This window comes from Mytilus galloprovincialis, chromosome 8 (genome assembly GCF_965363235.1).
Source record: "Mytilus galloprovincialis chromosome 8, xbMytGall1.hap1.1, whole genome shotgun sequence".
NCBI lineage: Eukaryota > Metazoa > Mollusca > Bivalvia > Mytilida > Mytilidae > Mytilus > Mytilus galloprovincialis.
In genome coordinates, this window is record NC_134845.1 from 25,623,795 (window position 1) to 25,649,592 (window position 25,798).

A 25,798-nucleotide genomic window follows, 5' to 3' on the forward strand; every position below is an offset into this window, starting at 1 on the left:
TCGCTCGTGTATGTAACAACGTATTAGATTTTAGCGAGAGAAATTTATGAATTTCTGAAAAATTATTACACCAGGGTTTTCGATATCACAAACTAGTCAAAACATTTACTAAATTTTATCATCGGTATATGGAAATAATTCGTAAATATAACTCAACACGCAGACATCTTATAAGTTCAGGTATTTCACATCCAATCTTTTATGGTAATATTCTTTACAAAGCACAAAAAAGTCAATATTCACCTCAAAAGATTACAAAACCTTTTAACAGACTTATATTAAGAAGGGATATAGTTACGAGACTGTTGTCATTAAAGATTGCATATTTTGGCTTTAATATTAATTCACTTATAGGGTCTTTGCATCGGAACTAAACACATTTATTTAAAAAAAAAACAGTTGTTTGCATGACACAGGTTATGTTCTACTCATATATTTTATGATGCTTTGCTACCTAGACAAAGAAACACATTTGCGGATAAATTTACATCATAGAAAAATACATGACAAAGATTTCCGTTTGCAAAGGTATACAAATACATAAGTTTGCGAAAGTTTTGAGATGGTTATAAATATATGCAAATTCTAAACTTTAAAATGGTTTGATTAGGTGTTAATATATTTTATAAACCGCGGTCTCTCATAACCGCCCATGGGAGGGTATAGCACAAGAAATGTTGATATTTACTACATGTAAAGACAAGATAAACTAAATGCAGCGGTTTGTAAATATATGTAAATGTCGGGTCTCTGAATACATTTACATAACGTTTGCATACCTCTTCAAATCCGGGATTTCGTGTAGTGTATTAAAAGAGGGACGAAAGATACCAAAGGGACAGTCAAACTCATAAATCTAAAACAAACTGACTAAGAAGGGATATAGTTACGAGACTGTTGTCAGGTCATTAAAGATTGCATATTTTGGCTTTAATGTTAATTCACTTATAGGGTCTTTGCATCGGAACTAAACACATTTATTTAAAAAAAAAAACAGTTGTTGGCATGACACAGGTTATGTTCTCCTCATATATTTTATGATAGTATGATACTAAAACCCTAACGGGAGGGATTGTGCCTGATATTCATATGATGAAGACATTATCTTTCAATCAGTTTAATTGAGGTCTGGAGCTCGCATGTCAGTTAACGGCCAGTAGTCTGTTGTTATTTATGTATTATTGTCATTTTATTTTTTTTGTTACATCTTCTGACATCGGACTCGGACTTCTCGTGAACTGAATTTTAATCTGCGTATTGTTATGCGTTTACTTTTCTACACTGGCTAGAGGTATAGGGGTAGGGTTGAGATCGCAATTTTGCGCCTGTCCCAAGTCAGGAGCCTCTGGCCTCTGTTAGTCTTGAATGATTTTTAATTTTAGTTTCTTGTGTATAATTCAGGGTTTAGTATGACGTACATTATCACTGTACCAGTATACCTATTTTTTAAAGGGCAATATGAAGGACGCCTCCAGGTGCGGAAGGCCCATTGGTGGCATTCGGCTGTTGTTTGCTCTTTGGACGGGTTGTTGTCGCTTTGACACATTCCCCATTTCCTTTCTCAATTTTATTATGCAAATATATTTGACAAACAGTACGAATTTATTTGTAAGAACGCAAGGAAATGGGGATGGTAAAATTTATGTATATTGCTATCTAACATAAGTAACAAACCTCATTTTGTGGTGTCATTTTCAAAAAGAGCAATAAAACATATCAGTGGCCACTATGAGGAAGTTTTTATAAGCATTGGGTTCCTCTTTATTGAGTTAGTGCAAGTCTCTCAAACTGCCCACACAGTGGTTGTCGTGTCGGCCACTGCCTCACCTAGATTTTGCGACGCCTGTTGATGTCTACCACATCTTCTGTTTCTTCTATGCACTCTACAAGCTCCGTCACAGCTATTAACCTGTCTCTCTGAGCTCTTACTACCTCGGACCTTCTACTGAATATAACCAAATAAACGGAGAATGTGTCCATGGGACACCAATAATGCCCCAACTAGCATATATAACAGAATAAAGGTTCATGTTGTGACGTACGGGCGTACAGACGGACAAGGGTAACACTCCAAAGCGGCAGGGAATAAAAAATTCGGACGTTTTTATACTAAAAATGAGCATACCCGACCAACTCCCGATTATCCCTAGGACGAATATACGATCAGGTCGATCTGGAATTGTCGAGATCATTTTATTGTCGGGATGAAGTCGTGATGGAGTCATTAAGGATTCGTGAATGGTCGAGTTAAGGTCGTTTACAGTCGGATTGCGGTCGGGTAAAAGTCGTAAACAGGCCGGATCAAGAATTTGGATGAGCTTGGTTTGTGGAAAAATTGACAATCGGGATCATCGAGTTGATATGATCGGCAGTGTGAATCTAGCTTTAATGTAATGCATTGAATTTCTTAGTCTTGTATGTAAAGTAGTACGAATTTATTTTCAATGTATTCCAACTTGAATATTTATAGCTTGTTGTAAAATCCATCGTAATCTGAAATAGATGGTCTACAATTCAGCTACAAACGAAAAAGCAAATCAACTCATCATATATACCAGTATTTAAACTTGTATTTGCGCCAGACGCGCGTTTCGTCTTCAAAATAATCACCAGTGACGCCAAATAAAGTACGAAGTTAAGGCGCATAGGACCAAAAATTCCTTAAAGTTTCACCTCGCGTAGCTGTCAGTGTTACTGTACACAAACAAATCTACTTACAAATTTACCATCCACAACAGCTGCATACGCTTCAACATTTGGCATATCAAGTAACATGTGAAAGTAATCCGGAAGATAGTCAGTTCCACTGTAGATTTCATCTGGTGGAATTATAGCGCAAACTTTATCATAATCATCCTTTGTTACACGGACAATATTTATACTTCGATTACTCATCTCTACATTTGATGACAATGAAAAATGAAGAAAAAAATAATATTAGCCACAAAAACAGGGATAGGTTGTAACATATTATATAATCTAGTTTTGTAATGTGTAATAACTGAAGTACAAGAGGAACGCGTTCATCACACTGTTACAATACTGCATTTGTCGATGGATCAGAGGTTTACTATGCTATATATGCTTTATGACTCATATCGTACGTAACTGTCAATCTGCTAGAGAATCAGGCAGTTGTGAAAACACGACGAACAAAACTCGTCTCGAGTATTAGTTTTCATTAATTTATGATCAATTGTATAATGATGCACGAATAAACATTCAATTCCTCATCCTTTTCTGGTATATCAAGTTATAAGTTGGTTAAGATGGACTAGAAATTAACAATTAAGTCCATAATTTGATGACATTTTAACTCTAGATTTCTCGAATTACCAATGTATATAACTTCGAAATATGATTGTGAGGTCGGTGGTATTGTTCGGCTATGTTATCTTTTTTTAATTGTCTGATTGTTAGAAAGACTGGCAATAAGAGGTTAGATGGGTTCAAACGATCTTTGAACATAAATTTGAATATGAAATGTTTTAGTATAACAAAACTACGACATAGTTGTAAAACAACTAGTACACACAGACACTCAAGTTGAATGCGATCAAATGACTGGCATCGTTTCAACATGTTCAAGTATTGATGTGCCATCAGGGTATTTTAGTGTAATTAAAATGGAAATAAATGTGTATAAACCCTTACCTATTAAAAATACACACAGGTAATCGTTATGATTATAATCTCGAATCCATGTCAGTTAATACACACATATATACATGCATAAGTAATTGGTTGTATGATTATGTAACGGTCAAGAGGTTGTTTACTATAAACATGTGTTAATATTGGCAGGTGACAAATGAATTAATTACAAAACATTAGGTCTATGCACGATCGTCAAAACTGAGCAAAACGTTCATTTAGTAGGAGTTATAAGGGAGAACTAATGAAATCAAAACTGCATATTAAGTTCAAGAGGGACGAAAGATACCAAAGGGACAGTCAAACAGTCACAACTGTGATATAATATTACATATAGAATATCAGGTGTTTTTTTTTTTTTTAGGACTAGTGAATTCATATTTATAGTGTAAATTTAAGTAGCTAGCTTAAAAAAATTGACACGTGAAGTGATCTGACAGCCTAGTTAGGTTTTATAAAAAAACTAAGGTCATCTATAAATGTTAAAAACTGCAAATTTAATCCTGGTATATATGATGGGTTTATTTACTCTTTACATACAATACTTATAGTCAGATTTGTATGTTTACTGATTTTTCTTTTTGTTTTCATTCAATTAAAGGGAAAACGGTAGTATTACATTTTCCCAGCATTATAGGTTGGCCTCTTGTGTACCCAAGACAGGTGAAGGAAGTCAACTTAGGAGCACTGTGATTGGATGTAAAGGTACAATATATTTTTTTATTTATCTATGAATAACTGCACTGTGTAAATTTACAATATAAATTTTAAAACCTATTGAAATATTTTCTAGAGAATTATTCGAAAAGGCTTCCAAAATTTTATAAATTTGGTGCAAAATGACGGTGGGCATAGATAACATAAACAAGTTCCGTTGGAAATTGGTCATGATACTATTTGGCTTCAGTTTTTAGAATACAGTAGTAAAGTACTAACACCACACATAACTGTTTTATCCAGGTTTTTATTACTAAATTTAGAAAATGTTATTATTGCCGCCTATGGCAGAATGAAAAGTACCGTTTTCCCTATAAAAGAGGGACGAAAGATACCAAAGGGACAGTCAAACTCATAAATCTAAAACAAACTGACAACGCCATGGCTAAAAATGAAAAAGACAAACAGAAAAACATTAGTACACATGACACAACATAGAAAACTAAAGAATAAACAACACGAACCCCACCAAAAACTAGGGGTGATCTCAGGTGCTCCGGAAGGGTAAGCAGATCCTGCTCCACATGTGGCACCCGTCGTGTTGCTTATGTGATTACAAATCCGGTAAATAGTCTAATTCGGTAGGTCACATTCATGAAAGGGAAGGGGATTATAGTTACGACGTAAGGAACATATCCGATATCATTTGTGAAACGGTTATTCCATAACGGTCAACCAACTCGTGATGGCGTCCGTAAAATTTACGAAGGGATGATTTCAACTTCACCATTTGGAACTCTTGGTTTAATAGCTTCCTTGTGAGCAGTAACCCTCTATCAAGAAAATCATGATAGGAAATGCAAGCACGGGAATATCGTATCAATTGGGAGATATATACCCCGTATAACTAAGGCAATGTATCATCAACGTCGAATGAATTACAATAGGCAGTTTAACATCTGATGATTTGTTTTAAAAAGTACATGTATATTAACAAAACCAAATGTAATAAGTATTGCATATTATGTTTATAGGTAGCAGATATTCAGGGAAGTTGTCTCATCTGACATATTCAGAAATCAGAAACCTGACATCGTTGAAATAGATATGAAAAATGTGAATACAGATGGTTCAGAAAAACTTTACATTAAAAATAGTCTTAAATGGTTCTTGGACATAAATGCTGTCTTGTTAGTTTATGTTTTTGTATTCTTGTAGTTCAATTTTTCAATGACGCATGTTAATGTTATAAGAAATCGATAACTTTCTTTAATTTTTTGGACCATGTCCGAACTCAACATTTAGATTCTAAGAACAAAATTGGTAAAATAAACGATTTGAATTAAAACAGTGTTAAATGGAACGTATTCATTATAGCTTTGGCATCCACATCATTTTAAACTGTATATCTTATATATCGCATACATAATTCACAATAATTTACTCACATTGAAGAAATACAATTCATTATCTCTAAAATATTATCTGCTGTCAACATGCATTTCTTTATTGCGAACTAAGCGAATATGATGATGAGGCTTATACCAAATTTTGGTAGATGACCACTTGATTAATTACTGCATCCACATGATCATGAACCTCAGGTGTTAATTTCAACCTTCTAAATGACAAAAAGTAAAAGCTCCTGGCTATATTCTTTAATTTTACTTTCATATATATTGATGATGTTCTATCACTGAATAACCTATATTTCAGCGAGTTCTGACATCTCATACATTCCTTAGTAATTTTAAAATTGAAGATACTACGGATAGTAGCAGCAATAATTTACACCTTCACCTTTTTCTCAATATTTTATGCACAGATGGACGATTCCACACTAAAATCTATGACAAACGGAACGATTTCAATTCCCCAATTATAAATTTGTCATTTCTCACAGTAACATCGTATGGTGTTTACATATCTGAGTTGATACGATATACGCTATGTTCACACTATACGGACTTCATAAATAGAATTGTACATGTGCTCCTTACGCAGAAATTGCTCCAATAGAGTTATGACGAGGTAAGATTAAAAATGACGTTCCGTAAATTTTATGGACACCAACACGAATTAGTTGTGTCGAAACTAACTAACGACATTTCAATCACGTCTTAAAATGTTGTTTACCATCTACGTCGTCTGCACTGCTAAGATTCGAACGTGGTCTTTCCCGAATATGGCTGTTTTGCGGAGTGTGAATTTACATTGGTATTTAAAATTATACGTATCTCGAAATTTATAAATCTAACATTCATGTATTTTAAAAGTTAGGATGTGTTAGTTGTAATTCTAATTAGATATTGTGTTGTGTCTTATCGTTTGTGGTTTTAATTTATTTCTATTTTCTATATGTACGTAAAAGTAAAGATAATGTACATGCTATAAAAAAACAGAAGACGTGGTATGATTGCCAATGAGACAACTCTCCACAAGATACCAAAATGACAAAGAAATTAATTTCATTTATTTGATTTTTAGTTTTGCGCAACAATACTTATAGGATTTATTTGTTTTTACACAGTTTGATTAAGACATATGGTTCGAAAATACAAATAAGTACACCATTAATTACACAATTCTATATTTACATTCTTGTAATGACTAGACAAAAATCAAATAACACCATTACCAAATTAATCCAAATTTTAAATGATTTTTTTAGAAATTTAACCTGAAACGTAAATTTTGTGGCGTTGATACATTAGTGAGACGCACAGTTCATACTTTACTTGTGTATCGTCATAAATTAATTTCAGCTGTTCGTTGTTTATATCTGGTTTACATGTTGAAATGCACTATTTTGTTGCTTATTTGTATAATTCTCCATCATGAGTGTTCTTGCATTTTTGTGTACTGTATTCCTGTCAGACACGTACAGTGTCATGGTAGCCGTATTTTCAATTTGGATATTAAAGCGGAATTCCCCTTTGGCTAGTCATAAAACCAGGTTCAACCCTCCATTTTGTGTCAAACATGTCCTGTACCAATTCAGGAATATGGCAGTTTCTATCAAATAGTCCGTTTGTATGTATGTTGCCGTTTGTTTTATTAGCAGTTCAGTGTTTCTGTTGTTCCGTTGTTTTTCTCTTACAGGATGTGTTTCACACGGTTTTTGTTTGTGACCCGGATTATTTTCATTCAAAATGACTATTGGACAGCGGTATACTAATATTACCTTTATTTACAAGTGATAAAACATATATCCATTTGGTGAAACTACATGAGGTCGATGATTATTTTATAAAGTGTTACGAATATATATATGTCCCGGAGAAGACAAAACAAACAACAGTCTACAAAACTCTACACAGCAAAACTTTATATTCGACAACACGGTCCCCAATAAAAAAAAAAAAAAATATCGGACAACTTAACAAGTTTGTTTGGTAATTATTACATCATAAATAAGCTCATGCAACGTGTTTAAGCTAAAATTTCCGTACTAAAGTCTTTATGGTAAAACCGGCAACAAAATACAAAATTACTTAAACAAAAACCCTTTACAATTTGCTATCACGAAAATAAATTGCAGGTGTCGCTTCAGTGCACAATAACCTTGTTCCATAAATTTCTGTTATGTCTAGTCCAAAACGGTTCATCAAATTAGTTATGAAATTCGAGTTAGTTTCATGTCGAAAAAAAACAACGAATTATGACCTTTCCAGAAACTACTTTTGAAACTATTTCCCGCAGATGTAAATATAAATGTTCAGTTAAAGTTTCTCCAATACATCCATACACCTCTATATTGCATACCGTTCCTATTGACGTATTGAAATAGTTGGCAAATGTTAAAATTCTGGTAACATTTTTCAAATTAGAACCGATAGCTGTTGTTCGTTTTGTTTTGATGAGAGAAGCGTTCGATTTTATCAGTCGATACGGAACCCAGTCAACAATGACACGGTCTTCTGGGAAGAGATGACAACACACTTGTTGATTAGTCAGTATATTGGCAAGTTCGGATTCATCAATTGGTTTAGCGGAAGTAGGTGTCATATTTCCAGTTGTGTTAAGTATACTTTTCAGTTGATCTACTGATGTAATATAAGATCTGAATTCCTGTAACAAAAGAGAGATTAAATTGCATAAGATATTTACGTTCATTACAATATATTACATGTTAAAAAAAAAGAGACATAGCACAATAGTTTAAATTAGAAAATCAGATTGCAGCGCTTTCATTTGGCAATCGCCCGATAAAGAGAGAAGTAACATTGGAAAGTGGCATTAGCTACGATATATGACAAAAAAATATATGAATATGATTTGAATCAATTATATGGTCATTTTTATAAATTTCCTGTTTACAAAACTTTGGATTTTTCGAAAAACTAAGGATTTTCTTATCTCAGGAATAGATAACTTTAGCCGTATTTAGCACAACGTTTTGGAATTTTGGGTCCTCAATGCTCTTCAACTTTGTACTTGTTTGGCTTTATAACTATTTTGATCTTAGCGTCACTGATGAGTCTTATGTAGACGAAACGCGCGTCGGCGTATTAAATTATTATCCTGATACCTATGATAAATTTTTAGATTGATTCAATCATTAAAGGGGCACTAGCTGTCAAATTCATGGTCACCGATTTGACTCAAATTCTCATATTTGATTTATAACAATGTTAAACATTTATCCAAATTATCAAAAGTCTAAAATAAACAGTTTACAGAGCATGGGGTAGATAATATATAGGTTCGTTTCGTGTGTATTTTAGTCCAGACGCCATCTATAGTGTGTGATAACATTGTGTGAGGGAATTCGACGTTTGCTGTACCACTGTTCACTCCAACGCAATTTATGACAATACCACTGCATCAATCTGTATGATTATTTTTGCAGTGTTTTAAAAAATGATTTTACTTTGTTGTCGCGTATTATTTTTGAAACATTCAATGTTTTTAAAAGGCGAATTTTCTGTATAAAGTCAATAATCATGTTGACTTTTGAAGCCCAAACTTTCTACAGCCTTAAATACGCAAATAAAAGATCCAAAAACTATACCAATACAGAACGACATGTTTATGGAATTATAGCAAATCTTTTGGTTACAAATTTTTATTCGTTATTGCAAAATAATGAACTTAAAATATCTGACATTTTCTCCCTACCCAGTTTACCCCTATTATTTTTTATGATGTGGACTGGTCATTGTTATTAATTCGTACGCAATTTGATTGGATTAACTTGTAATTAGTTTACCTTCAAACTTGTTTATGCTTTTCATACATGACTATTGATAATAAGAACGTGCATGCATGTGTACGGTAACTAAAATGACCTTCAAACTGGACACTGGACGAGTCAATATTATGTTTTATCAATGAAAGTTAAGGTATGAAAGGTAAGAATTGCCACTTCTTCTATTTTCACAAAATTTTCCGACTACACAGTTGATAGATTATTTTTTAAAAGCCTATTGTGGAGATAAAAGAGAAAGTTTACAAATAAGACGTTTTGTTCCATTAAACAAGTCATTTTCTTAAGAGAAATGCCGAAATACATTTTACGCACAGCTACGGCAGGTAAAGTTATTATTTATCATAACAAAAAAAAAGCATTATTCAGTCTCATTGGAATATGTTAATTACAATAACTCCCAAACTTAAGTAGTAGGTATATGAAGTCAAAATATGTCCGATCTGCCTATTTTTGGACATCAAAAGTCAATACGATCGTTTTAAAGTCAATTTCGTCTACCTCACAAAATCTTGTTAGGCACTATAATTACCTATCGATTTGACCTCAGATGACCATATAAGCGATGTAAACATAAATAAAGATATGAATAGATTAAACCCACACGTGCAATTAGATTTTTATAGGTCTGTTTGATTTTATTTTATAGATTTAAAAGAGGTGTTTCTCATTGTTATAACCGAATAAGAATGATTTTATGTGCATCGAATTAGTAATCAAATGATTTACCGTAGTTTCACTTTCATTGTTGACATTCTTTTTCTTTAAATAACCAGTACACGTACAATGCATGCGTTGTCAATCTCTAGCTAGGGGTTAAATTGAAGTTCACATGAATACGAATTAAAGAGGTCGACTCATTCACTTGCAAGTGAATTACTAATTATCAATGTGTCTTAGCGTAATTTGACAAAATTGAACATTTTGGCTGCAAAAAGCAAACTGTTATTTCATTATTTCACTTTCATTATTGATTGAACAGAAGAAAAATCAAACTTTAGATTTTTTATATATCTCGTAGCTAGTGCCCCTTTAATAAAAGTAAAATAAAGAAATACTCATTCGATTTTAGCAGTCAATTTGGTACATTTTGTCAAAATAAGCATTGACACATCGCTAATGGATTATTCACTTGCAAGTGAATATTTCGACCTCATTGAATTCGTATTCACGTGACCTTTTATTAAACCCGTTCGCTGAAATTGGTTACACATGTTTTTTTCATGCTCAGTCATTAAAAGGAAAAGAATGTCAACATTGAAAGTGAAACAAAGGTGAACAAATTCATTGACTTATTCGATCTACAAAAATTCATTTGTTTACAGGTAACAACAAATAATTAACTTATTTGCTTAATTAAACTATAACAAGAAATCAAACAGACATAGGCAAGTCCAAATGCACAACATCGCTATCTATTTATATTCATGTTTACATTTATATCGGGTTATGTGAACGTCTGCAGACTTTTAAGGTCATCTCGATAGTTAATTAGATGGAAGATAAACTGAAATACACACGGTATTCTGATATTTATTATTGGGTACATGCGTTGTAAACTATTACTTCAGACTTAATTGTAATTTGGTTTTACGTTCAAGTATGTTATAAATTAAGTATGAGAATTTGAGTCAAATCGGTGAGGATGATTTTGACAGCTATTGTCCCTTTAAATGTCTATCTTATTACTTAGTTGTCCAGCAACAAACTAAATTCAAAATGAAGAAAAAGATATGTATGTCCTGGAGTAGTCAGATTCCTGAAAGGATAAATATTCAAACGTAAAAAAGACAAAAAGAAAGGAAATTATATGAAAAAAAAAAGTATTAAAAAAATATCAACTCGGAGGAAAACAAGGGGACGCTCAAAAGGGGTCCATCAAATTTGCCATACTCATTAACCGCCATTAGAAACTTAATTCAAAAAGTGGTTAGATATAAGTAACTAACAGGACTTTCTCTTCAGTGAAATAAAAAACGAGAACCAATAGGAATTGTGCTAGAAGTATAAATTAGTGTTACAACCTTAAAGAAATAAAATGCGAGATTACCGTGAATTATAAGAAACGAAAACAAGTATCTTTCATGTTTGATTCGTAAGTTTGACTATAGTACACCTATAAAAATGTATATCTACAGATTTAAAATGAAGGTCAGATAATGGCTATTTGATTTTTGGATTTTGGATTTTCAGTCAGACCATTTTGACTTGTCGCTAGGACGGCTTTATTATTATTTTCTCTGGCAACCCCCCACCCCTCCTTTTCAATACACCTTATCGCTAATCCCGGCTGACCCGGCCGCTTGAACTTTTGACGTATACAACAATCACTTTTCCATTGTGGCGTCAGATATTTTGCTTTATGACGTCAAAATTTTACGGGAACCTGTGTGATATCCAGTAATGGCGGACAAATAGCGATAAGGTGTATTGATTTCTTGCAGTTTGTTGGGCAGAATAATAATGTCTTAATGCCACAAAACTACTTTTTGTTTAGTTGTGATAATTGTGTCAACCATTTTCATAAACATGTTCAAGCGTCTTAACAATTTTAATTCTAATGCAATTTGGATGTAACAATTGTTTTCATTGGCTAAAAGTTGCCGTCAAATCCACAGTTGACCAGGCTTAACTAAAAAGGGACCCGCCATTTTGAATTGATGAAACAACAAATGTTCGATTACTACTATATAATCAAAAATAAAACAACACCTACCTCGAATTCGCCGTTTTAATGCAATTTTATCCGAATTTGAAGCGTACAGGTAACGTAATAACCTCCAGTTTGTAAGTTTTCATTTGTATGACGTCACGTTTAGCCATGACGTCTTTGTGCCAAAATCATTCATGAAGTTTCGCGGATTTTTTTTTATTTGACAAATATAGACATTTTTTCAAGTTTTATCGTATTTTTTCTTTTTGTAATGCATTAGAATCGGAATAACAGTACTGTAGTTGAAGAGTTGCCACCGTCAATTTTGATTTGACGGTCGCAAATCTCCGTTTTACTGTCTCCGCTACGCATCGCCAGTAAAACTGCATTTGCGACCGTCAAATCTACAATACAGTACTGTTATTCCTTAATTTTTGGATGTAATTAATGCTTACAAAGAGACTGGCAAATATTAATGCAATTCTGACTTAATGTTATTATTTACAATACACCAGGTATACCCTCAGAAATAGCTGTACAAAGTACAGACCTTCAGTTAGTGAAGAGATAGCATGAACACTCTTAACTGTTTAAACAATACGCGAAAATGAATTGTATGTGTTCAGAAAGTCATTTTCTGTACAAGGCCACCGTATGGCAAATATATCAAGTAACAAATATAATGTTAAATTGTATTTTGTCTTACCATCATAAGAATTTTCTCTCTTTTTCCGTCCTTAATTTGATCGAATATTGCTTTAACGTGTGCTCCACCAGTTACTGCTATTTTATCATAGTTTCTGTTCATTGTTGTATTTTTCAACAACATATCAAATAATTCCATTCCCGCATAGTCTTTGTTTGTCCTGCCTGCTCTAGTTACTACTGTTCTTCCATTATCAACTACATAACTTAAGGAAAAACTAGCCTAAAAATAGAACAAAATCAAAGATCCAAAGGCGCTGTAGGCAGTTAAGTAAAAAAAAAGGAGAGGCAAACTTGGCAGAAGTTAAGACGAATATTGTTGAAAAATTGGTGAAAATATTTCGGCTATTTCTCAAGTATTGAATAATGTTTGTACCCTAAAGTTTTCACTATCCAATCCTGCCACTTTCAAAAGTTTTGTCCAATTATTTTTTTAATATTTAATATCTGCGATTATGCACATACTGTACACTGTCACATGTAAGGGAAGAGTTAAAATTGTGCCTGTCCATATTGAGGACCCAGTAATTTGGTAATTGTTGCTGTATATCATATCCATTTTTCATAATTGTTTTGTACATAAATCAGGCTGCTGTAGTTTTATTGTTTTACATTTGTAATTTTCTGGTCTTTTAAAGCTTACTATGCAGTATACATGTAGGTTTTGCTAATAGTTACAAGCTGCATGGAGGATTATTCTTATCAGATTAATAATTTCAATAATGGGGTCCAGCAGTGGTGTATGGTTTAATTCAACTATATTCTCAAGTATGAATATGCCATATTAGCAGTTTTAGTTGCATCAGTTGGTGCACCTACATTGTATACACAATCATCAAATCATAGCTGAAACTATCTTAAGTGGTGTAATTTTCTTGTAAGTTATATTACAATAAATGCTGATGTTGTTATAATGGCCTAGCAATGATACAACATTTTTTGAAGCCTGTATGGTTGCCTAACTATAATTGCTTACTTTCTTCATTTATTTTAGTGGATATATATATATAGTTGTCTCATTATGATGCATTGGCTATCATTCCACATATTCTTATCTTTATAATAATTGTACATGTCTTATCTATAATCAGCTTTTAATACAGAGACATGTTTTGCCTATTTGTTATTTTGATAATACAAATAATAGAATTAAAATAGAAATGCATTAACATGTAAAATATATTCAAAGACAATGATCCATGACTGATTGTACAGGGCTGAACAATCCCTATGGAAATAAGATGTGCCAACTCTTATACAACTGCTTACCAAATAACATTGACTTTTCATAAGTTGTCCCCTTTAAACAAACCCTAACACATAGATTACTGGTATCTTAAACTAACATAATTATAGTCAAAGTCAATAGATCATGCATATGACCGAAGGGTAAGGACCAAATATCCTCTATGGAACTGAAATGTACTAATGCTTCTTCACCTACATGGCAATTATCATTGACTTACGACGATTGGTTTCCTTCATAGTAAAATAATCAAAAGCTTTATGAAATTTCAAAGTAACGTAAGTTTCCAAGTAAAAAGAGAATAATTTAGGGGGCAGGCTCAAATATCCTCAATAGAAATTGAAAGTGACAAAGTTTATACAACTGCACACCAAATATCATTGACCATTCACTAGTGGTTCCTCAATAACTGACCTAATCAAAAACTAATACATGTAAACTAAGTTTCAGAGTCAATTGACTATGACAAAGGGGGTGGGGCTAAATATTCTGGTAATCAGGTAATGAGATATACCTATGATAACACAACTGCGTACCAAATATCATTGACCTCCCATAAACTAGACCTAATCACACAATCACAAACTACATTTTTGTAATACATTGTTGATGCTGACCATGCTGACAAAACAACACAACTATATATACATGTATGCCTCTCTTTTTGACTCTCATCTTTGGCAAGACAAAAATGCCAACAAATCTAATACAAATATTTTGTCCATCTTTTTTTAATATTTCTTTATTCTTAATTTCTTAAATAAATCAATGCTGCATTTACACATAATTCGATATCAATTTGAAACGTTTAACATGTTTAATGTCTACTTCAATACGCGTCAAAATCACTTCACTGTCCAAATGAGCTTAATTTTTAACTCAATTAATAATATTCATTTGTTGTAACTGCTGGCAAGTTTATAAATAATTCCTGTCAGAAAGCTGAATCGAAACTTGTTGTATTAGTTGACATGATTATACCTGGCAAAAACAATCTTCAAAATTGATCATGTATGTAGATGTACATGTAGGTATATGTAAATATTTTCATAACATCGTACATGTAGTAGTCTAGAGTTTCATTGTTGTTGTGGAACTATAGGCGTGAATAGACAATCCAGTTGCTACAGAGAATCATGTATTGTACATATACATGTACATGTATGCCTTGCCTCTTCTTGTATTAGCCATTGCAAAAGATTGGAATTAAGCTGAAATAAAAACAAATACAAATAGGTATAATATTCATTATTGCTTTAAAATTTTTACATATACAATGTAGCATAAAGGCTTCATGTCACGTCCACTTGTATTTTTGTCCATCTAATGAGTTAACCTTTTTCAACTGATTTTTATAGTTCGTTCTCATGTTGTACTGTTATACCACTGTCCCAGGTTAGGGGAGGGTTGGGATCCCGCTAACATGTTCAACCCCGCCACATTATTTACGTTTGTGCCTGTCCTAAATCAGGAGCCTGTAATTCAGTGGTAATCGTTTGTTTATGTGTTACATATTTGTTTTTCGTTCATTTTTTTATATAAATAAGGCCGTTAGTTTTCTCGTTTGAATTGTTTTACATTGTCTTATTGGGGCCTTTTATATGGGGTATGGGCTTTGCTCATTGTCGAAGGCTGCACGGTGACCTATAGTTGTTAATGTCCGTGTCATTTTGGTCTCTTGTGGACAGTTGTCTCATTGGCAATCATACCACATCTTCTTTTTTATATATTCATGTCTAAAATCTTTATGTATTAGTTTTGTCCATGTTCATGTTTATTGAGGCCCTTATAATTACATTTGTAATGCTTAAATTCTCTAGGGTCCCAAGTCAGGATCGTCTGGCCGTTGTTAGTCTTGTATGATTTTCAATTATAGCTTCTTGTGTATAATTCCAACTTAAGTTTAGTATGACATGAACTCCATAATCATTGAACTAGTAACTTTTGTTTAGGGGTCAATTGAAGCAAGCCTTCATGTTTGAGAGTTTCTCGCTGCATTGAAGACCATTTGGTGGCCTTCGGCTGTTCTCAGCTCTTTGGTCGTGTTGTTGTCTTTTTAGCACATTCCCCATTTTCATTCCAATTTTATTTGAAATTGTTAGTGAAATATCTTGATCACGGATTCGCTGTCATACATTGCCAATGTTATAATAAAATAATATATCTGTTCTATAAATAATTGATGTAGGAATTAAGAAAAATACTGTTTGTAACTTGTTAAAAACGTAACTTCGTAACGCACAACGTTACCTTCTACAGGCTTCTTTTCGTACCATGCGAGTTTTATTTCACAGTAATTTCATAGAAAAGTGGTTTACCAGTATCAAGTTGCTGAAGGAAACGAAAAGTTATGATTCTTGAAAATTTCACGAATGCTTAAATATCCGGAAAATGAAAAGTGCTTGTAAATCCAAATCAATTACGGCTTGGGAAGCGTCACAAATTTCGTACTTAATATTTTACAATTATATACTTTTGAAGTGAAATAATGCTGTCCATTAGCAAATTATTGATAAAGTAGTAATCTTAATATTTTTTAAGTGCCTTTGGCTATATCAAAGCACATGTAGCAGTCTGTAACACCAAAGCCTTAACTAAAACACGATGAAGGAAATCCATCTTGAAATGACCTTGACATCGACAAAATCTATAAATACGTATTCAAATGAGGTCCCGATTAAAATTGCAAAGGCCCTGATCGAGTATAATGTTTGGGGGTTTCCACGATACATAGCAAGTACGGAGAGACACGATGACAAATAATAATAACATCAGCTTGCATTAAATAATTAAATAAAATACATATCTTCATACAATGTAGAAATAAAATAATCAAGTATTCATACAAATTCAAGACTTATACAGAGAGGAAGTAAGACAATGCTTTTAAATATTTACCTTTATTGGGATGGAATCCACCAAATTCAACGGCGTCACTGATTAAAAATAGCCGCAAAATTATATCCATGCGCCATTTGGCAAATTTTAATGCCTTCATTACAAACATTTTCGGCAATGAAATTATGCTTACAATAGCTCACTTACATCTTCATCAAAAGCACAGACGATAAAAAGCTATGCTTAACTTTTTAATTAGAACTTTTTCAAATGGGGAACATCAATTGTTTTGGGAAAATCGACGATCATTTAAGGTAATCTTCCTTATATTTATTGTTTTTCATAACAAAAAGTGTGAAAAAAATGTCTAATTAGTTATAAATAATCTACCAGACCTGCCAGATCAGAGAAATGGCACTTTTTCAAAAATTCCCAGGGGGAACCAAAATCCAGGGTGCTCGCATAAGGCAGCTTAACTGCCTAAAAACTATATATACAATAACTTTGATGTCAGCAAAAAGTGCACTAAAATGTCTTCGAAATAGACTATTTTCATATTAGGTGTCAGACCAGCAATGACTCCCTCTAATTTAGAACGTATGTAAAAGTAGCCCTACTCTAACACAAAATAGTGCTTTTGATGTCACTGTTTACCTTAACTAACCAACACATTTGGAGAAATGAAACTCTTGGTGATGAGAAATATATTTAAACAAGTTTGATCCCAAATAAACTTGTCTATGAGTTTGCATTAATAATTTAGGATTAATGCGCTCCATAGTATACTAATCCTGAAAAGATTTCCAGAAAAACAAGGATTATGTTGGTAGTGCCTTTGTTCTCAAGGTCAGATGTTTCATATAAGACTTTAAAGGTATGTTGAAAATAGGCAGGTAGAAATGTTATACATTTATGGTTCAATATATACTTTGTTTCTATAGAGTTTAACTTGTGGTAAAATATTAAGAAAGCTGTGAAAATTGCAAACTTTATTTGAACAGATAGGGATTTTTAATTGGTACTTGACTGTTACCAGGATGTCCAACCACAGAAAAGGAAACCTATACAAATCGTATAATCCGGAGTAAAAAGTCTGTAATATGAAAATAGTCCATTAGTAAACAGAACACACACACAGTCAGATTAAAGGATATATTTCAATTAGTTCTAAAATTGTTAAACATTTATCAGTCACAATTTTCATCCGTCTCCATCGAAAAACATATCAAACAAAAGTTACATCGATTAGGACACATTCATAGTTATATTATATATACTGTCCACGGCTAGACACTTGTTTAATATCAGTCAGTAATTATTCAATTATCAGGTGTTTTAAACTTACATCTTGTATATAAATGACCATTTCAGAGATATCTTTCAGTGTTCCGTGTAAATTGTGGCAACTTGAAAATGACTCCATTTCCTAAACTTATCTATATGCTGAAGACAAATTCAATGTTTGATGATGAAAGCTGCCGTTGGAGAGTTATTATGACTACCAGTGTAGATTGTACATACTCTGTTGAAGAACCATTGGTGGCCATATGTGGTTTTCTACTCTTTCGTCGGGATGTTATCTCTTTGATACATTCCCCGTTTTCATTCTTATGTTATCGTAAAGTCGAGTATAAATATTTCAGGTCTTATATGTACTATACGACCTTTTTAAAGTATTTATTCAAACTTGAATTTATAACTTCTTTTTAAATCCAATCGATATCTAATGTAAATGGTCGAGAAATGCAAAGGTAGCCCATTTTTCTAACTTCGCGTTACTGCCAGTGTATATAAACAAATTACTCACAAATTTGCCATCAACAACAGCTGCACACGCTTCAACATTTGGCATATCAAGTAACATGTGAAAGTAATCCGGAAGATAGTCAGTTCCGCTGTAGATTTGACCCGGTGGAGTTATAGCGCACACTTTATCATAATCATCCTTTGTTACACGGACAATCTTTATACTTCGATTACTCATCTCAACATTTGATGACAATGAAATCTGCAACGAAAGTAATATACGCCAAAAGATTAGGGATAGAATATAACATATCATACAATCTAGTTTTGTAATGTGTAATAACTGAACTACAAGAGGAACATCATACTGTTAGAATGCTACATTTGTCGAAGAATCAGAGATTTGCTATGCAATACTTACTTATATTGTACGCAAATATCATCAAGGATGCCTGTAAAACTTTAGTCTACTCGCTTGTCACGTCACGTCTAGACTACGGAAACGCTTTGCTATATGGAGTAAATGCCAATTTAGTGAATAAGTTACAGCTAGGCTCGTTACACGTACCAAGAAACATGATCATACAACACCAGTTCTTGTGTCACTTCATTGGATCCCGGTGCAGTACCAAATACAATATAAACTTCTTTTGTATACTTTAAAAATCCTGCATGGCCTAGCGCCTGTCTATCTTGAGGAACTCATTACCGCCTATCAACCATCAATATCTCTTAGATAGGAAAATGCAATGCAGCTAATACAACCTCATGTACGCACTAAAATTAATGGAGAAAGACGTTTGGACAAAGCTACTGCGAGCCTCTGGAACAATCTACCTAGCCATCAAAGACATGAACACTCAATCGAACTTTTTAAGAAAAAATTGAAAACCCTTTATTTTAGACTCGCTTTCAGTGATTAAATTTATTTTTTTATATTGAGTGACATTGACTTTTTATCTTTGTTCTTTTCGTTGTAGTATAACATGCCTTTTAATTATGATAATTTATTTTTTAATCTATTCTGTTCCTTTTGTTTTTTATATGTGTTCAAAAATTTATTTCATTCTTATTGCATTGATTGATTTAATGTTAACACCTCTTTTAACTGCATTGATTGTTTTATGTTAAGCGCTTATAGTAATTTTAATTAGATAATGCGCAATATAAATATTGTAAATAATAAAAATAAAAATCTACCTTAGAATCAAGCAGTTGTAAAAACACGACAAACAAAACCCCACTGAATTTTACACTAAATTTGTTAAAGATGCACTAGCTATGAGATAAATAAAAAATAGTAAATATGAGTTTTTGTTCAAATTGAATCATAAATAAGAGTAAAATAATAATTCGCTTTTAGAAGAAAGTATCGTTCATTTGTGTTAAGGTGGTATCTAACACTACAGGGATATAACTCTGTAAAGTTAGCTAAACGTTTTAATGACGTTGTGTTATAAAAGGAATATAAAGCTTCTCAATGATCAACATTGGTGTTTGTCAAACTGCTATATAACCAGTGTAATTTATCTGACAAAACGGTTGGTTCAAAATTTTAGAAATTTTTATAGTTTTGTTAAAGGGTTAAAGTAAATACTTTGACAAACTTTTATGAAAATTAAAGGAGACAAATTAATTTTAGTGAAAGTGTTGGGTATCACCTTAAAATAAGCTAAGAAACATCGATGATGAAATATTAGCTTGGAAGTGAATAATTCGACCTCATTGAATCCGTATTCATGTGAACTTCAATTTAACTCCTTAGTTAGAAATAGATTACGCATGAATTATGCGTGTTCAATTATTCAAAGGAAAAGAATGTAAACGTTGCAAGTGAAACAACGGTAAATCATTTGATTGACTGGTTCGATCCACAAAAACTCATTCTTATACAGGTAAACACGATGATCAACTTATTTTTGTCCATCTGATGAGTTAAGCCTTTTTCAACTGATTTTTATAGTTCGTTCTTATGTTCTATTGTTATACCACTGTCCCAGGTTAGGAGAGGGTTTGGATCCCACTAACATGTTTAACCCCGCCACATTCTGTATGTTTGTGCCTGCCTGTCCCAAGTCAGGAGCCTGTAATTTAGTGGTTGTCGTTTCTTTATGTGTTACATATTTGTTTTTCGTTCATTTTTTTGTACTTAAATAAGGCCGATAGTTTTCTCGTTTGAATTGTTTCACATTGTCATTTCGGGGCCTTTTATAGCTGTCTTTGCGATATGGGCTTTGTTCATTGTTGAAGGCCGTACGTTGACATATTGTTGTTAATTTCTGTGTCACGTTGGTCTCTTGTGGAGAGTTGTCTCATTGGCATCATATCACATCTTCTTTTGTTATATTATATGTTTTACCTATAATATAAAATTAAACAGACCTAGTAAAAATCCAATTGCACGAGTTTGCTAGTTAATGTTTATTTCGCTTATACATGTATAACAGTCGGCAGTATTCGAGGTTAACTTGGTAGTTAATAAGATGGTGTCTAGCCTTAAAAACACACGACACGATGATACATATCATAGAGCCCATGTATTTTAAATTGTTTATTCAAGACTTTTTGTAATTTGAATACGTTTTAGTATTTTATGAAAAGGGGGGAGGGTTTTTAAATCAAATATGAGAATTTGAGTCAAATCTGTGGACATGAAATTGACAGTCAATGCCCCTTTAATTTATGTTCAAAATGTATAATGGTGCACGATTTAAAAATCGTTTCCATATCCTGTTCTGGTATTTCAAGTTTTGATTTGGTTAAGATGCACTAGAAACTCCTTAATTTGATGGCATTCGGACTACAGGTATCTCGAATCACTATCCTTCAAAATAGAATGATGGGGTCGGTTACTTTTCGCGGTTTAACTACTATGTTGTGAAATTCTTCTAAATTGCCTGAGTGTTCCAAAGACTGTCTGACACTTAAAGGTTCATCATAACCTTTTGGCTAATAAGGCCGTATTAACACAACAAATATTACTCTGATCACAGACAAAACTATGCACATGCAAAAGTTTTACGGGATGGCAGGAACTAGATATATGAATTTCAAATGCATTTCTTGTTTCATAAAATTATTAACTTTACTAGATTTTGCTATTCAGTTTTTTTCGTTCCTGCAGACATGGCAGAAGGTGCCAAAATAAACTAAGTTGGGAAAGAGGTTTGAGAATCTCCCCTCATATAATACATGTTGTCAGTAGTATTGATTTAAATGGACAATAGACATCTGCAAATATTAGGTAATTTAAACTGTGTAACTGATTGGGCCGTATAAAATGAAACTCAGGTGTTTGTTTATTTTGCTATCTTCTGCAGACTGGAAAGAAACTGCTCATCAAAATCCAGGTAAGTTTTTGATTTTCTGAAACGTAACGTTATACTACATATAACTTTTATATATCTAGTTCCTGCAATGCCTTAAAAATTTTCTAGATATATCATAGCAAATTTTAAGGTGTAAACACGGCCATATTTTTCAATTCCTTATGATGATCAGGGTGAAGTTTGAAACAAATGTAGAGTTTGTTCTAACAAACGATGAACGACAAACTGTAGACGCATTTTTAGCGAGTGCATAGTTTGTCAAAGTTACAGTTAGTTTATGTAAACTTTGCAAACGTATGTAAGAAACAAATGATCAAAACATGTGCACGCTTAGCCGTTTGCATCGTTTGTGTATGTACCCTTACCGTCTTAAAAATACACACAGGTGATAGTGATGTTTACAATCTTGAATCAATGTCAGTGAATACACATATATATTTAAGTTATTGGTCACATGATAATTTAACGGTCCAGTGATTTTTCACTATAAACACGTGTTTATAACACGTTTGTGTTTATAGTAAGCACATGTTTTCTGTTTATGTCTGTTATGATTGGATGGTAAATAATAACCGATGCGAATTTTACGGGTATATGCTGTGAAAAATATTATTAAGTATTCAATTTTCTTACTTGAGACAGAATGGTATCCTGTTGAAATTAAACAAAAGAAATGGAACTTCTTATTAGAATAGGGAAGAAAAGGCCAAGTTGGTACACTTGAAATGTTTACACCTATTTGTTTCTTGTATGGGCTATGAAAGTTGAAAATGTTGGAATAAATTAGAAGCTTTTGCATCCAATACATACTGTGGATTCATACTATTCGTTCGATACCAATGCTCGTAAGTACAGGTGAAGCAAGAATTCAAATGTTCAACGAAAAGCAAATTTTCTATAGGCTGTGTATGTGGGATTGGAAAACCACAAAATCAAATAACCACGAATATGCAAGTTTTCCCTAACGCAAGAAAAATGATACTCATGAAAATGATTGTATCTACAGTAGTTCTTTTCACATAAATATGATACTTCGAGACGCTTCTGATAAATATGTTAATATAAAAAAGAAAATGTGGTATGACTGCCAATGAGACAACTATCCACAAAAGACCAAAATGACCGAAATGACACAGACATTAACAACTATAGGTCACCGTACGGCCTTCAACAATGAGCAAAGCCCATACCGCATAGTCAGCTATAAAAGGCCCCGATAAGACAATGTAAAACAATTCAAACGAGAAAACTAACGGCTTTATTTATGTAAAGAAAATGAACGAAAAACAAATATATGTAACAAATACACAAACGACAACCACTGAATTACAGGCTCCTGATAGTATGTCTTGTTCTGACAGATAAGTATACTTTGTACTAATCTGTTGAGCTCAGCCATTTCAAACTGATTTTTATACGACCGCAAAAAAAATGTTTGCGTCGTATAATGCTATCATGTCGTCTGCGTCGTCGTCGTCGTTCGAAGACACATTTAGTTTCCGGACAATTACTTTAGTTTTAGTGTTTAGTGAATGGATCTCTATAAATTTCTACCAGAAGGTTCAGTACCACTAAAGGAAGGTTGGGATTAATTGTGGGAGTTATGTTCCCAATAGTTTAGGAATTAAAGGCCAAAAAAGGGGGCCCAAATTAAGCATTTTTGTAGTTTTCAAACAATAACTTGTGTTTAACATGTTTAAGTGTATGAATATCTATGAAATTATACCACAAGTTTCCATAACATGAAGGGATGGTTAATATTGACTTTGTTTTTTTTTTTTTTTTTTTAGCTCAAAATGTTTTGGAATTAGGGGCAAAAAAGGGAAAACCTAGGTTTGTCTAGTCAATGGACAATTAAGACAATTTAAAAGCAGTGTAAGGGAGGTATTCCAAAAAAAAAAATATATATACAATGTTGGGTATGTTCGGACTTACCTCCCTCGTACTTCTTGTAAATAATGTACATAAAGAAATGTCAGGTTTATGAATAATTGCAAAAAAGGGGGTGGTAGTAGTTTTCATTTTTTTTCTTCTTCAAATTTCTCAAAATTTTAGATTTTTGAAAAGTTTGAAGAAGAAATATTTAATTGAACAATATTGGGCAATAGATTTGTAAGATATTGACATTTGTTTTGTGTCAGAAACCCATATAATGTCAAAAATTTAATCACAATCCAAATTCAGAGCTGTATCGAAGTATGTTCGTAAGAGGAAGGATTGTCAGAACAAGCACCCATACTTTTTTTTTATCAGAGCAAGACTCCATATCTGTTTCAAAATTTTTATAGCAAGGCCTCATACTTGTTTGTCAAAGCAAGACCCCGTACATATTTGTAAATTCAAGACCCATACATATTCGTAAGAGCATTTGTCAGAGCAAGATTCCATACATATTTGTAAGAGGGTTTGTCATAGCAAGACCCCATACATTTTTGCTAAATGAAGACCCCATACATATTTGCTAAATCAAGACCTCGTACATATTTTGAAGAGATTTGTCAGAGCAATCCCCATAAATGACTGGCAGCATATAAAGAATTTGATGCTGAACGAGAGAAGTCAAAACAACTATATACACGTATTTCTCCCGTTTGGGTTCAAGTTCAATAATTTTCAAATAAACACCAAATACCCCAAATATATTATTTATCAAATATAGATATTACGATAATTCTTGCTTACTTAATTATATATTTGGAAAAATGTATCTATTCCATGTTTAGTTGATATAATTTTAATTGATTATGCTCTTGAAGTTCAACAATGACACGCGTGTGGAAAGTGAGAAAAAAAGGGGGACACAAAGAACGGGACTGTACGGTTGCTACCCAGTAAGAGGTGACTGGTCGTATTATTATTATTATATTATATGCATTCTTAAAAAAAATAATCAAACTCCCCTTGACATGTTCGATTCATTTACAGTGTATTTTCCCGAGATTTGAAATTTTTATTTTGTTTACACTCCCAATAAAAATATAAAGTATCCAAAAACTAGATTCGAATGGTTTATCTATCTCATACACATATTTGTCATGGGTATCATGTGGTTCTACTGAACATTTATATATATATCCACACAGAAGATTTAAACATCTTATTTTAACGTTAAACAGGTAAGATTACCATATATAATATTTGTCCTAAATTATAACCCTTTTCATTTCTCGGCACTGTACTTAATTATTACTGCTTTATTGAAATTGGATTTTGTGCTATGAAAAAACAAAAATGCAATAGTTTGATATTACTTAAACATGTTAAAAATCTCCCATATACAAGTAGTAACGACTATAATACCAAAACATGTGAAATATCCCTTTTGCTGTACCTTGACCTTAATCAGCATAACTGTAAACAATTATAACTAAGTTAAAACAAGACTACAAATTTCTTACATTGATAACGTTGTTGAGACAGTTGATACTTGATATAAACTCCATGCGTTGTGTAGATCAATCTTTACATTGACCAGTAGCCAGGCCGGGGTTCGGTAAGATCATGATTCAAATATTACAGAATTACTGGACATTTCTAGTTCAATAATTCTGTAATTTCGCAAAACTAGAGTTGTAGCTCTGATCTTTGAATATTTTCCATTGCTCTAGATCTGTTCAGACTCTTTGACTTGTGATGGTCTCGGGAATACCTGATGATCCAAACATAGATACTTCAGAATAAAGATACCAAATGTAATGAAGGAAGTTTCCATTCATGCATGCCTTTATCATTTCTGATAGGGTCATATTCGCCATGCCTTA

The 25,798-nt window shown here is 32.8% G+C and overlaps 1 protein-coding gene across 4 annotated transcripts in view; it reads right to left on the reverse strand.

Annotated features, from left to right (window-relative positions):
- The window catches only part of LOC143085406 (putative N-acetyltransferase 16), a 32,605-nt gene extending 10,096 nt beyond the window's left edge, over positions 1–22,509 (reverse strand). The window contains exons 1-4 of one of the 4 annotated variants that reach the window (XM_076261740.1): positions 22,403–22,509; positions 18,770–18,970; positions 12,880–13,101; positions 11,209–11,279 (exon numbers count right to left, since the gene is read on the reverse strand). In XM_076261740.1, the coding sequence (XP_076117855.1) occupies positions 11,235–11,279; positions 12,880–13,101; positions 18,770–18,946 (444 nt within the window). In that variant the 5' untranslated portion in view covers positions 18,947–18,970; positions 22,403–22,509 and the 3' untranslated portion in view covers positions 11,209–11,234. Of the gene's footprint in view, positions 1–2,718; positions 3,172–3,654; positions 3,802–11,208; positions 11,280–12,879; positions 13,102–18,769; positions 18,971–22,402 lie in introns of those variants that run through there. The other 3 variants (XM_076261737.1, XM_076261738.1, XM_076261739.1) reach the window with 3 other exon arrangements.
- Positions 22,510–25,798: the final 3,289 nt, after the last annotated feature.